Raw genomic sequence first — 12744 nt, 5'->3', positions numbered from 1 at the left:
TAAAAAGTTTGGATTTGACAGGGATTTCAGTGTTTGTAAAATTATGGGGCCGTCCTGTGTATATTGTCGGATTTGGATTCCTCCAAATGTTCCCACAAGGATAGTAAAATCTGTGATCCATCTACAATATGGGGACCAGCCAGCAATCCACATGAGAAAAACTGATTAAAAACATACAAAATTACACCTTTCTGTGAGAGTTAGGTTGAAGGGTTGGGTTATAGGTAGGGAATTGAAAATGATGTCTATTAGGTCAGTATAAAAACAACAGAAGTGAATGGCAAGTCCTCACAAAGACCAAAACAAACAAATATATCTGTGTTTGCTGTAGTTATGAGTAATCGTATATAAATGTAGCTCCAGCCAGCCCGATACAGCTTGTATCTTCCTTATTATAACACTCCGTTAGATTGTGTCCATGCTATCAGGTTTATAAGATCCTCTCTATATGCCCAGAGTGACCCTCGCCTCCAGGTTCACTGCAGTCTGTGAATACTTACCATCAAAGTTTTTGAATCCAGGCAGTGCGTGCGCTGATGCAAGGTTAATATCAAATCGACCCGCTGTTGTGGCGGGGTCAGTGAGTTTTGAATCGCGGGTGATGAGAAAGTTAAACGCACTCGTCAGAAATGTGCTCACTCACACTGTTATATCTAGAAAGCGATTTAATGGGTTCACTTAGGCTGCTGCGTCATAATGCTGAATTCAAAACCAAGCACCAAGGTCTCCTTTGACATGGCCGCAGTCGACGTGTTGAGTAATTATGTAGTGGCGACTGCGTTCACTGTCTGAATTAAAATGCATTTCATGTCTGGGAGAGATAATGAGCCCAGCTGGATTTCTATGCTCATTTTGTCCGTAATGAACCCGATGGTTTTTTTTCAACTCGCCTTAAAGGTGTAGCGCCGTGTCTTTGCCTTGAATGATGTGACCAATTAGTATAAAAGCAAGGTTGATAAATTTCCTTCACAGTCCAATCATGTAGCTAATTATGTCCATTATTCATTTAGCCATCGCGTGGCAACGCCGGAGGTGCTACCGGGGTTCTCCTTCCAGGCAGGGTCATCGTGGGGTTAGTTAGAGTGCTGTAGGTGTTTGACAGTTGCTGTGGCCCACCCTCCGTGTTAATGCTAATAGCATCACTAGTACGCCATTCCTTTCTACCTGAATCAAAGGGTATCGTGAGGGCTTATTTCAGGCTTGAGGACGTAGAATTTCAATCAGCATCTGCGCACGCAGTCAGCGGAAGAAACGCTGAGGCTTCAAGGTTATTATTGTCAGTGAAAGTCATGGCGAAGATGGTACAGTTTATCCAGGAAGATGCATTACAGCATACACATCTAGGAGTAGGTGCAAATAAAGGAATGTACAGATGTGTGCAAATTTGTTGTGGTGGAGTTCAACGGTAGGAATATATAATTACATAAAGCACATTATTATTGCGTAATGCTAGAGAAAATATTGCGCTGTATGTCAAACTGAAAGTAGTAACAGTAAATAACGGTGCAGCTGGCTCGGTGAAATGTCTTTAGTTTCATAGCTTTAAAGTGATAGTTTACCCCAAAATAATAATTCTGACTTCTTTTATTCACCTTTTTGTCATTTTACACTTGTATGACTTTCTTCCGTAAAACACAAAAGAAGATATTTGGAAGAAAGTTTGTAACCGAAAAGCACGGGACCCCATTCACTTCTATTGTATGGACACAAAGCCACTGCAAGTGGGGTCCAGTTAATACATTTTTTCCAAATATCTTCTTTTGTGACCGAACATGTGTTGCTCTGAAAGGATGAAAAATAAACCAAAGCTAATAATAGTCATTTTCAAATGCTGTAAAAATTGCAAGACTATTGATGTACAGTCTTAACTAGTAAAAAAGACTTAAAAATAAACACAAAACAATAGAAATGAATGAATGAAAGTAGATTATCAGAACTATTAAATGTCAAGATCCCTCTCCCTCTCTCTCTCTCTCTCTCTCTCTCGCATTACTTCCAGCGCTGACTTTGAAATATCGGCGACTGTTGCCCCTCTAAACTTTCCCTTCTCTTCTCTTTGACTCATCCAAGAGCAGTCAGTGTTATGACAACAATAACTCAAAAACAATCTGGCAGCCCTCCAACGTGTCAAAATGTACAACATTTATCACGAGAAATCTGCCATTTGGGGCTGTTTTGAGTTTATTTACTAATATTTTTTCAAAACCTTCACACCTAATATCTGGAGCCATACATCAGCCCCAAAGCAGATGATACAGAACTTGGTTTAAATCCATGTCATTCTCTTGCTTGACGTTACATCGGAAGTAGCCCTTTTCTCATTTGAATTTCGTACTCTTGGAGTAAATAAGCATGCTGGAGGTCCGCCAACAGGGCAATGTCTCAAACAGGTTTCTAATAAATAGCCCTCATTCGGTTCCATCTCAAAGACTTTCATTACACAGTCCATTACTGGCTTCTTTCCCTTTTAAAAAAAATCAGCAGTATGAAATATGCCCACAACAAAATTGGAAATGAACAATACCCACGCTCCACCCCTCCAAAAAATGCGCTCTGCATTAGCAACACTGCACGTGTAAAGCCAAACTGTTTCGGTTTCTGCTATCGTCCTGATTACCGCAAAATAATTGTTTTCTGATTGGCAGGTACAGAGTATGTCAGAAAAAATACCAATGCATCTGTTTATCAAAAACTAATGGCTTTTTTAATGTGCTGTAAAGGATCTTATCCCTTGTATGAATTATACAAACCAACCCCCTAAGCACTGTGACGCTGTGAAGTGTGGCAGGCATACTTAGCATTCTGCATAATAGAAAAAAACGAGACCAAACTCTTATTCCGTCAGAATCCATCCCATGCAAATGTCTTCACTGATGGGTGCGACCTTATCGGTTTATCAGTGTGGCTTTTTGTCTCAGAAACCTCAGAGTGCAGCGGATACATGCCTTTTAGATGCTTTTTTCTTCTGAGGTTTGAGTATGGGAACATATTGCTGACATTTTTTTGACATTGCTGACAATTTATACAGTAGGTCTTTATGGAGCACTGACAAGCAGGCCTTATTTTTCCATGCATAGCGAGTGAACATGTGTAACAAATGGGGGTTGTCATAGTTTTTACTGTAGTTTATATTTCTTATGGCAGATTTATTCCTCGAAAATGAATTAATGCATAGGAACATACCCTAACCTTTCGCCTTTTATATCCATTCTTATAGTCCAGGAAAAAAGATTAATTTCATTCAACATACATGGGGCTTTCGTGACTTCAGTAGCAGTGTATGTTGTCACACAGTAGAGTTAGCCAATTAAAAACCTATTATAGGCTTTTTATCAACATTCAGCTGAGAATGATTCTGAGAATGAATCGTCAAAACAATTATTAAACACAGTTTATGAAACTGCAAAAATGGGAAAGCCAACATACACAAAAATGATGATATTTTGTGCAGGCCAACAAAAAACTGCAGTAGCCTGTCACACGTTCCGTATACGGGACACCTAAATTTGTAATTTCAAATCTAATCATGACACTCTATATATCATTGGAAAGGTCTAAGACTCTAGAATAATATATATTATTTATGTAGGGAGAGTAATAGATTCTTTTTTATAAAGAGTGTGCTTAGATTTTTTGCTATCCTTTTGCGACCCCTATTTTTTTATGTATTTTTAATCAAAGAAAAGCATAAACTTTATTTATGTATTTTTTACAATAAACCTAACAACATACATTCCAAAGTATTCATGAGTTACCATGAATGACATTTTAGTTCCAAGTTGCGTTTTCATGTGTAGGCTCAAAAAGGGCTCCGACAGTTAACAGGACATCTTGTAACACATGTGACAACTTACCCCAATAGAATCTGACAGTCACAGCTTCAAATCGTTAAGTCAAATAGTTGATTTAATGTTTACCTGTGTTATTTTATTGAGTTTAAAACCACAAACAAAACCATTGCTAGAGAAAACACAAATTCATATTACTAGATATTGATATAGAATTCAAAGATTTACATGTAGCAGTTGATCAGTCTTGAAAACCATAAAGTATAAGTAGCAGTTATATATCTGCTCTGTCACTTTATAATTTTATAATGCCGTCTTCATAGGTGACTTCAGGACAACTTGATTCCCACCACCATCCAGCTTTTGAGGAGGATTTGATCTTGTGTTTTTCATTCTCTTTTATAGCTTCAGCATTGAGCCCAACTATGACTATTTATATATATACGATGGCCCAGACAGCAACAGTCCATTGATAGGCAGCTTTCAGGACAGTAAGCTTCCGGAACGGATCGAGAGCAGTTCTTTCACCATGTACCTGGCCTTTCGCAGCGATGGATCTGTCAGCTATACCGGTTTCCACCTGGAGTACAAAGGTAACATAGGCTTCGTAAAGCTTGCATCATAAACCTTAATTATATAGTTATGATTTTGATGTCGAATTATGAAGAATGTATTTTTTCTTTGTGCACTGATAAATCCAGCTCAAGCAGGAACGTTTATTTCAAAGTAATCCATTTTGATTTCATGCTAACACCTCACGGGCCCTCTCATCTCTTTTTAAAGGATAATATCAGTGTGCGCACATCTGACTGACTGCCTATTGGGGATGAGCAATGTACCCAAACAATCACATTAAAATATTTTACAACCTTTGATCGTATTTGATATATTAATATCACAGAATTTATGTATATGCCCTGAAGTGGCTTAAAAACACGATCCACTCACTGTTGTCAAGTCAATTTGAAGCATTTAATGCACATGCATTAAAAATCTACAAGATATGTTCAAATAACGTTTATTTTTTATGTGCATTTCTCTGAGGAATGGATTGTAAACAGTTCCAAGCAAGGATCCTGCAAGGTAAATTTTAGAGTCTTAAAGTGTTTCTTTGTTTTTCCTCCAACTTCTCTGTTACAGCCAAGCTGAGGGAGTCATGCTTCGATCCCGGTAATGTGATGAATGGCACTCGGCTGGGCAGTGACTACAAGCTGGGCTCCACCGTGACCTTCTACTGTGAAGCAGGCTATGTCCTCCAGGGCTATTCCACGCTTACCTGCATCATGGGAGATGATGGTAGACCCGGCTGGAATAGGGGGCTACCCAGCTGTCAAGGTAAAGTCCATACTGAAAGTTCCCTTTCTGTCGGTCTCTCGACGTTGTGTCGAGAACGACAGATGGGGTTCGCCCTTGAGAACCAATCAACTCTGACTACTATAGAAAAGGCCAATGAAATTTGGCGAATGCAATTTGCATGCCGGGCTCCGCCCCCGGAAATCCGGTATAAAAGGAGGCCGGCGTGCAGCATTCACTTACCTTTTGTTCTTCAGAGCCATCGCTCATGAGTACAACTCAGGATTCAATCCTCTACAACTACACGCTGGTGCTACGACGTGTTACAGCGGATCGTCCCTTTCTGCAGCGACCTTCCCCTGGGCGTCTCGGCGGTTCCGGAGGTGTTAGAGATTTTTTCTAAAAGTCCTTTTCAGGACTGACTGAGCATTCTCCAGCGCGGCATGTCCCGCTGTTCTCTTGGGTGCGGCACCCTCATCGAGGAGGGGGATGGACACGATCGCTGCATTAGGTGTCTGGGCGTCCAGCACACTGAAGCAGCGTTCGTTGACACATCTGCCTGCACTGCGGGCAGATTGTCATTCAGAAGTTGCGGTCACGGGTGGCTGTCTTCCTACGGGAACCAGCCACCATTTCGTCTGCTACCCGGGCTGTGACATCTGTGGCTACGGCCCCGATGACCACCCACGTTAGCAGCGTTAGTGATACGGGGAACTCTGCGAACGTAAACCCGCCAGCCAAGTGCTCACGGGCCGATCGCACCCCGATTCGCTCTTCTGAACGTTCCCCAACCGGCGGTGGCATACCGTCCGGATCCTCACGCACACACTCGGAAACGATGTGTGACGTAGATGAGATGTCGCTCGCAGCATCGGAGGGAGACTGGCATCCGACTCTGCCGAATCCAAACTCCACCCCCAGCGGTCGAGTTCAGGAGGAAGCAGAAGTGATGTCATCCGTGCTAACCCGGGGATGCGTGGTTCCCGAGGTCGGTGCGCGGTGCAAACCGCGCCCACCCCGGGTGCCATGTTTTTCCCGGAGGTGCATGAGGAGCTGTGTAAAACTTGGAACGCTCCTCTCACGGACCGTTCCAGTGAAACCAGCTCCGGCTCCCTTACTTCCCTCGATGGTGAGGTAGCCAAGGACTGCGTCGAGATCCCCCGGGTGGAACGTCCGCCTGCGGTGCACCTGTGCCGCGGACGGCTACCACCTGGGGGGGGATCGACCACTCCTACCGTCCAAAGCACGTAAGACTTTGGCATCACTGGTGTCGAAGGCTTGCGATGTTGCGGGCCAGGCTGCCTCCTCTCTCTATGCCTTGGCCATCCTGCAGGTCCGCCAGGCCAGGGCGTTGAGAGGGCTCCACGAGGGTAAGGCCGACCCGGGTATAATGCAGGATCTCCGTGCCGCCGCTGACAGCGCTCTACGGGCGGCTAAGGCGGCGGCACGGGCCCTGGGTCGGACGATGTCCACGGTAGTGGTCCAGGAGAGACACCCCCGGCTATACCTTGTGCAGAAGAGTGACAGCAAGGAAGTCCGCTTTCTTGATGCACTCATCTCGCAGGGTGGGTTGTTGGTAACACCGTCGAGGACTGCGCTCAGCAGTTTTTTGACGGCGAAGCAGACAGTGGCAATTAACCACATTTTTTTCACGCCGCGACTCGGCCGCCTACAGGCCTCCGAGATCTCACGTGACGTCTGCTTCCCTGCAACCCAGGACCCTTTCGACATCGGCTCCGGTTCCTGTGCCCCCACAGGCGGCACCCCGGAAGCAGAGGTCGAGGGGGAAACCTCCACCCCGTCAGCAACCTCCTCGCGAGAAGGGACACTGACGGGAAGACCCCAGGGAGAACAACATCGGGCCCGAACCTTCACAGCCACGGCTCTGATCGGTCGGTACGGGACGACTCCTGCCTCGTCACCAAAGCCGGGCCCTTGTTAGGGCTTGGCGCCCACTTACTCACTGAGTTTTCTGTTCTCCCCGGGTTTACTTGCAGCCGATCGCACACTCCACTGGACTGTGCTCGGCGAACCGACCTCACACCCTGGCGAGGCGTGAGGTCGTACACATATACGACAGCCGTCACCACTCTCAAACCGACAGTGCGTGCCGTTGTCCCGCCAGGCAGGTAAGCAGGCGGAGCAAAAACCTTCCCTCCGGGGACTCCCCGCGACATGGTTAGCTCCGCCAGCCGACGAACCACCCCCCGTGGGAATGATGAAGCAGACCGTCCCCTTGGTCACCCTGTCACAGTCCCTGGGAGCTCGAGAGCTGCCCACACTGTCTCGCTGGCTAATGAGGGCGGTCCGTCTTGGTTACTCGATCCAGTTCGCCAGAGACTCACCCAAGTCTCGGGGCATCATCTCTCCCTCTGTCAGAGGCAGGGACGCCTCCGTACTTCGGGTAGAGGTCACCACCCTTCTGGCAAAACAGGCATCGAGTTCGTCCCTCAAAACCAAGATGTTCAGTGGGTCACCACCCGCACTTCATCGTTCCCAAGAAAGACGGCGGGTTGCCCCCAAAGGCTGCGTACCCTGAACAGAGCACCTTTACAAGCTGCCATTCAGGGTGCTCACACAGAGGCGCGTCCTGACATCTATGAGGTGTCAGGATTGGTTCGTGGCAATCGACCTGAAGGACGCTTACTTTCATGTCTCGATCCTCCTCGACACCGACCGTTCCCACGGTTCGCGTGCGAGAGGCGGGCATATCAGTACAGAGTCCTCCCTTTCGGTCTGTCCCTGACCGCCCTTTCTCCCTGAGAGGAGGAAGGCGAGCGGGTACTAAACTATCTCAGCGACTGGCCTATCTTGGCACACTCGCGAGATCTGTTATGTACACAAAGGGACCTGGTGCTCCGGCACCTAGGTCGATTGGGACTCCAGGTCAACCAAGAGAGGGGCAAGCTCTCCCCAGTGCAGAGCATCCTCTTTCTCGGTATGGAACTCAGCTCTGTCACCATGTCGGCACACCTGTCCGCAGTTGTGCCCAACCAGTGTTGAACTGTCTGAAATGAACATTTTAGGCAGACAGCGGTCCCCCTGAAACAATTCAGAGGCTCCTGGGACACATGGCGTCCTCGCGGGCTAATACCCCTCGAGTTGATGCACATGACACCGCTCCAACACTGGTTTCAGAGTCGAGTTCCGAGGAGAGCGTGGCACACCGGCAGCAGGCGCATGGTGATGCTGCCCTGCTGCCGACGCACCATAACCCCTAGTCTTTATGACTTTTTCGACGGACTCAGGTCCCTCTGAGCAGGTTATGAGGCAGGTCGTGGTGACGACTGAAGTCTCCCTGCAGGGGTGCGGTGTAGTGTGCAACGGGCACGCAGGTGGGGTGTTGGACGAACCCCCGCCTGCGCTGGCATATCAATTGCCAAGAGTTGTGGGCTATGCTACTTGCACTGAGCAGGCTACGGCCTCTCGTGCGAGACATGCACGTGCTGTTCCGAGGACAGCACTATAGCTGTAGCGAATACAGATCGTCAGGGTGGCGTTCGCACACAGCAGCTAAACACAACTTGCTCGACGCCTCCTCCGGTGGAGTCAACAGGTGACTCGTTCCCTGCAGGCCACACACCCCGGGCAAACTGAACTAGACAGCCGACGTGCTTTCTCGCCAGTTTATGCCTCGTGGAGAGTGGCGACTCCACCCCCGTGCAGTCCAGCTCATTTGGAGGCTGTTCGGGTAGGCCCAGGTAAAACCTGTTCACCTCCCGTAACACCACCATTTGCCCGCTTGATAGTCCCTGCCCTCGGCACGGATATCCTTGCGCACAGCTGGCCGCGGGATGGGCGGAAGCACACCTTCCCCCCCCCAGGAGCCTTCTTGTACAGACTCTGTGCAAGGTCAGGGAGCAGGAGCACCAAGTGTTATTGGTTACACCACACCGGTCTAACCGCACTTGGCCTCAGAGCCGATGCTCTGGACAGCGACTCCCCCTGAACCATTCCCCTGACAGAGGACCTGCTCTCTCAGGGGAAGGACACGTTCTGGCATCCCAGATCAGACCTCTGGAACACCCATGTCTGGTCTCTAGACGGGACGAGAAGATCCTAAGATGGCTACTCCCCCTATACGGCTGAGACCATCACCCAGGCTAGGGCCCCATCTACTAGGCGGTTACACGCCTCTAGACGGTGCCTCTTCTCGTCCTGGTGTCTTTCTCAACGAGAAAGACCCACTGAGGTGCTTGATCAGGATTGTGTTCCCCTCCTCACGAGACTGGAGACTAACATCTCCCTTCCACACTGAAAGTGTATGTAGTCGCTATTGCCACTCATCACGACTCAGTCGGTGGAAAGTTTCTAGGGCAACACGACCTGGTCACCAGGTTCCTAAGCAGCGAGAGGGCGGAATCCGCCTCATCTCCGCTCCATACCCTCTTGGGACCCTAAGTGGTCCTGGGGAGCCTCAGGGCCCCCCAAAGAGCCCCTCGGAGGTTCCGATCTTCCTCATAGAGTAAGACGGCCCTCCTGACGGCGCTCACTTCTTTCAAGAGGGTAGGGAACCACCGAGCATCCTCCGTGTCCCTGGATTGCCTTAAACTCGGCCCTGGAAACTCTCACGTTATCTTGAGACCCAGGCCCGGATGCGTGCCCAAGAAGTTCCCACTACTCCCTCCGGGGCCAAGTGGTGAACTTGCAGGCGCTCCCCATAGGGGAGGAAGACCCAACCCGATTAGTGTTGTGTCCAGTACGTACTGGACCGCACGCAGAGCTCTGAAGCTCTGACCAGCTCCGTGTCTGTTGGAGGACAGCAGAAGGGGAAGGCTGTCTCCAAACAGAGGCTGGCGCACTGGGTCGTGGACGCCGTTACGACGGCATTCCGATCTCAGAATCTCCCATGCCCATTGGCAGTGAGGGCTCACTCCACACGGAGTTTAGCCACCTCCTGGACACTGGCAGAAGCGCCTCTCTAGCAGACATCTGTAGAGCTGCGGGTTGGGCTATGCCCAAACACCTTCGCAAGGGTTAACAACCTTTGCGTAAACCCGGTGTCAGCCCACGTCCTGCGTGGCGACATGTAGGACTGGCATCCGGGGGGGCGTATGCCTGCGAAAGCACCTTTCCACCCTCTAACAGGTTGGGTCAGTGTGCTATTTACCTTTTCTTCTTACCCGAACACATCGCTAAGAAACTGGTACCTCACCAGCCTCCCTTCTTACCCAGACACTGGTTAAGAATAGGCATTCCATCCATCACCAAACAAGCACCCCCTGGGGGCTGGCTGGGCAGAGCAGCCTTCCCCCTTAGGCCGGGATACCATGTGAGCTATCACAGATAGCTCTAACCGGACCTAGTGCTACCGGACGTCTGTAACACCCCCTCCGTGGGCTGTTCCGTCTGATGTATCCTCATGAGAATGGTTCCCACTCCTGGTAACCCATGAGCTTCCCCAGGTGGGCCTCCACCTCGCGGTTAACTACTCAGTCCGCACGTTCCATGCGTTCTCCTCCAAGGACGAGACCATACCTATATCCACCATATTCCTCCCCACGGGTAGGAGGTGGCCTCTGTAGCGCTTCTCTGATTAAGAGTCGCGCTTACCCGGTGTAAACTGATCTGGATGGCCTCTCGCCTATAGAGAGCTAAGGCCCCGTCCGTGAAAGTTACCGGTCAGGGCTGTACCCATCTTTCTCCAAGAAAGCTCTGGAACCCCCCGACCACCACACTGGAAGGTTACAGTCTCACGAAAGCTTCGAGATGACACGCCCAGGCTTGTTACCGTCGCTTCGCTAGAGATTGTGACGCGATACAGCGTTGTGGCGTTTTCCATAGGCAACCCCATCTGTCGTTCTCGACACAACGTCGAGAGACCGACAGAAAGGGAACGTCTTGGTTACGTATGTAACCTCAGTTCCCTGATGGAGGGAACGAGACGTTGTGTCCCTTATGCCACGAACACGTATCGTATTCTGCTGCAGTTTGAGAGGTCTCAGGCTCTTCAGAACAAAGGTAAGTGAATGCTGCACGCCGGCCTCCTTTTATACCGGATTTCCGGGGGCGGAGCCCGGCATGCAAATTGCATTCGCCAAATTTCATTGGCCTTTTCTATAGTAGTCAGAGTTGATTGGTTCTCAAGGGCGAACCCCATCTGTCGTTCTCGACACAACGTCTCGTTCCCTCCATCAGGGAACTGAGGTTACATACGTAACCAAGACGTTTTCTTGAAAGTTTTTCTACAAAGTGCCGTACTTTAGATTATCCAGTGGTATAAAACACCAAAAAAAAATGTATGTGTAATGATGTAAACGTCCAGTTATGATTTTGCATTACATATCATCTTAAATACACAATTGTCTATTTTTAGTATTGACATTGCCTTAAATAGAGATGCACCAATATATCAGCCAGTAATCCGCATCAGTTGATAAATGCAATTTTCCGGATATCAACCGATAGTTTTAAAAGATCTGATGATCAGGGCCGATACAGTATATCCTGTCAATCAAAAGAGGACAGGAAAATGCCATGAATTTGTATTTGGAAAATGTTAAGAAACATCACCAGTTTGACGTTCAATATTAATATGAATTGTTAACATTGTTAAGAATTAGGTTAAGAAATATTAATTTAATCTTCAGATTCGATATCGGTATCGGCAGATATCTATGGCAAATTCTTGATGTCAAGAATTACAATTTTCACTAGTAAAAATGTAATTGTTGGTATGAAAAATTCATATCCTGAGAATGATTAAAAGCTTATTCGGCTTGCCATAGATATCGCTCTGAATAATCGACTAGCGAATTTTAGTATCAATGCATCTCTAATTTTAAGCTGCCCCAATTTGTCTCTGTGACAAGGTTCTCTACACAGGGCCCAAAATGACACTGGTCAAAGTATGATTATGGTGCCAAATTCTGTCAAATGTGACTTGGAAAAGACTTGTGAGAGCAACTTAATAGATAATTTCAAAAAATGGGTACAGGTTACCTAAAAGTGCTTGAATTCATTCATGATAGAAACTCTTTAAACAAGCCATTGGAGAATCTTTGAGAATTTGTTACACCCAGCAGGAAAATTACAACAATTTTGGCCCGCTGCCGCAGATCAAAGGAAGAAACATGCTTTTATGTCAAACTGGTACTTCTCAATTCCTCAGTAGGCAGGATCATTTAGGTTGAGATTGGAATATAAAAAAAAAATATTATGACTGTTTAAGATATAAACAGCAGTCAATAAACGTGTGTGTGTGTTTGTGCGAACAGCACCGTGTGGAAGTCGCTCGACTGGAGCAGAGGGGACCGTTCTGTCACCCAACTTCCCCAGGAACTACACGACAGGACAGAGCTGTGTTTATGCCATCTCTGTGCCCAGGGAGTTCGGTAGGTACCTGAAAACACAAAACAAAACAGTCGCCTACAAAAAAGACGGAAGTATACTGGAGCACTGCAGAGCATCATAGACAGCCACGGACAAATTAAGAGACCATTTCAGAGACCATTTTTCTGATTTTAAAATGTACTATTTATAGGTATGTGACATGTTTAGGTGAAGTCATCATTTTTGTTTCATTATGTGAGTTACTAACAACATTTTGTCGCCAAACTTTGTCACTTCTGACTGGAATGGCCCCAATACATCTAGAAATGCTGATTTGAAATTGTAATTTAGATTTTTTTCTCTTAATTTTTATTGCAGCTGTACTCTATGT

The 12744-nt window shown here is 47.5% G+C and overlaps 1 protein-coding gene across 3 annotated transcripts in view; it reads left to right on the top strand.

The window, feature by feature from the left end:
- Positions 1–12744, top strand: part of csmd3b (CUB and Sushi multiple domains 3b) — a 347235-nt gene that overhangs the window by 242514 nt on the left and 91977 nt on the right. For all 3 annotated transcript variants that reach the window (XM_056741016.1, XM_056741014.1, XM_056741013.1), the window contains exons 29-31: positions 4194–4381; positions 4929–5123; positions 12299–12415. In XM_056741016.1, the coding sequence (XP_056596994.1) occupies positions 4194–4381; positions 4929–5123; positions 12299–12415 (500 nt within the window). The remainder of the gene's footprint in view (positions 1–4193; positions 4382–4928; positions 5124–12298; positions 12416–12744) is intronic.

The sequence above is a fragment of the Triplophysa dalaica genome, chromosome 25 (genome assembly GCF_015846415.1).
Source record: "Triplophysa dalaica isolate WHDGS20190420 chromosome 25, ASM1584641v1, whole genome shotgun sequence".
Lineage (NCBI taxonomy): Eukaryota > Metazoa > Chordata > Actinopteri > Cypriniformes > Nemacheilidae > Triplophysa > Triplophysa dalaica.
The sequence above is the reverse complement of the archived record's forward strand: the minus strand, read 5'-3'. Positions and strand labels throughout refer to the sequence as shown.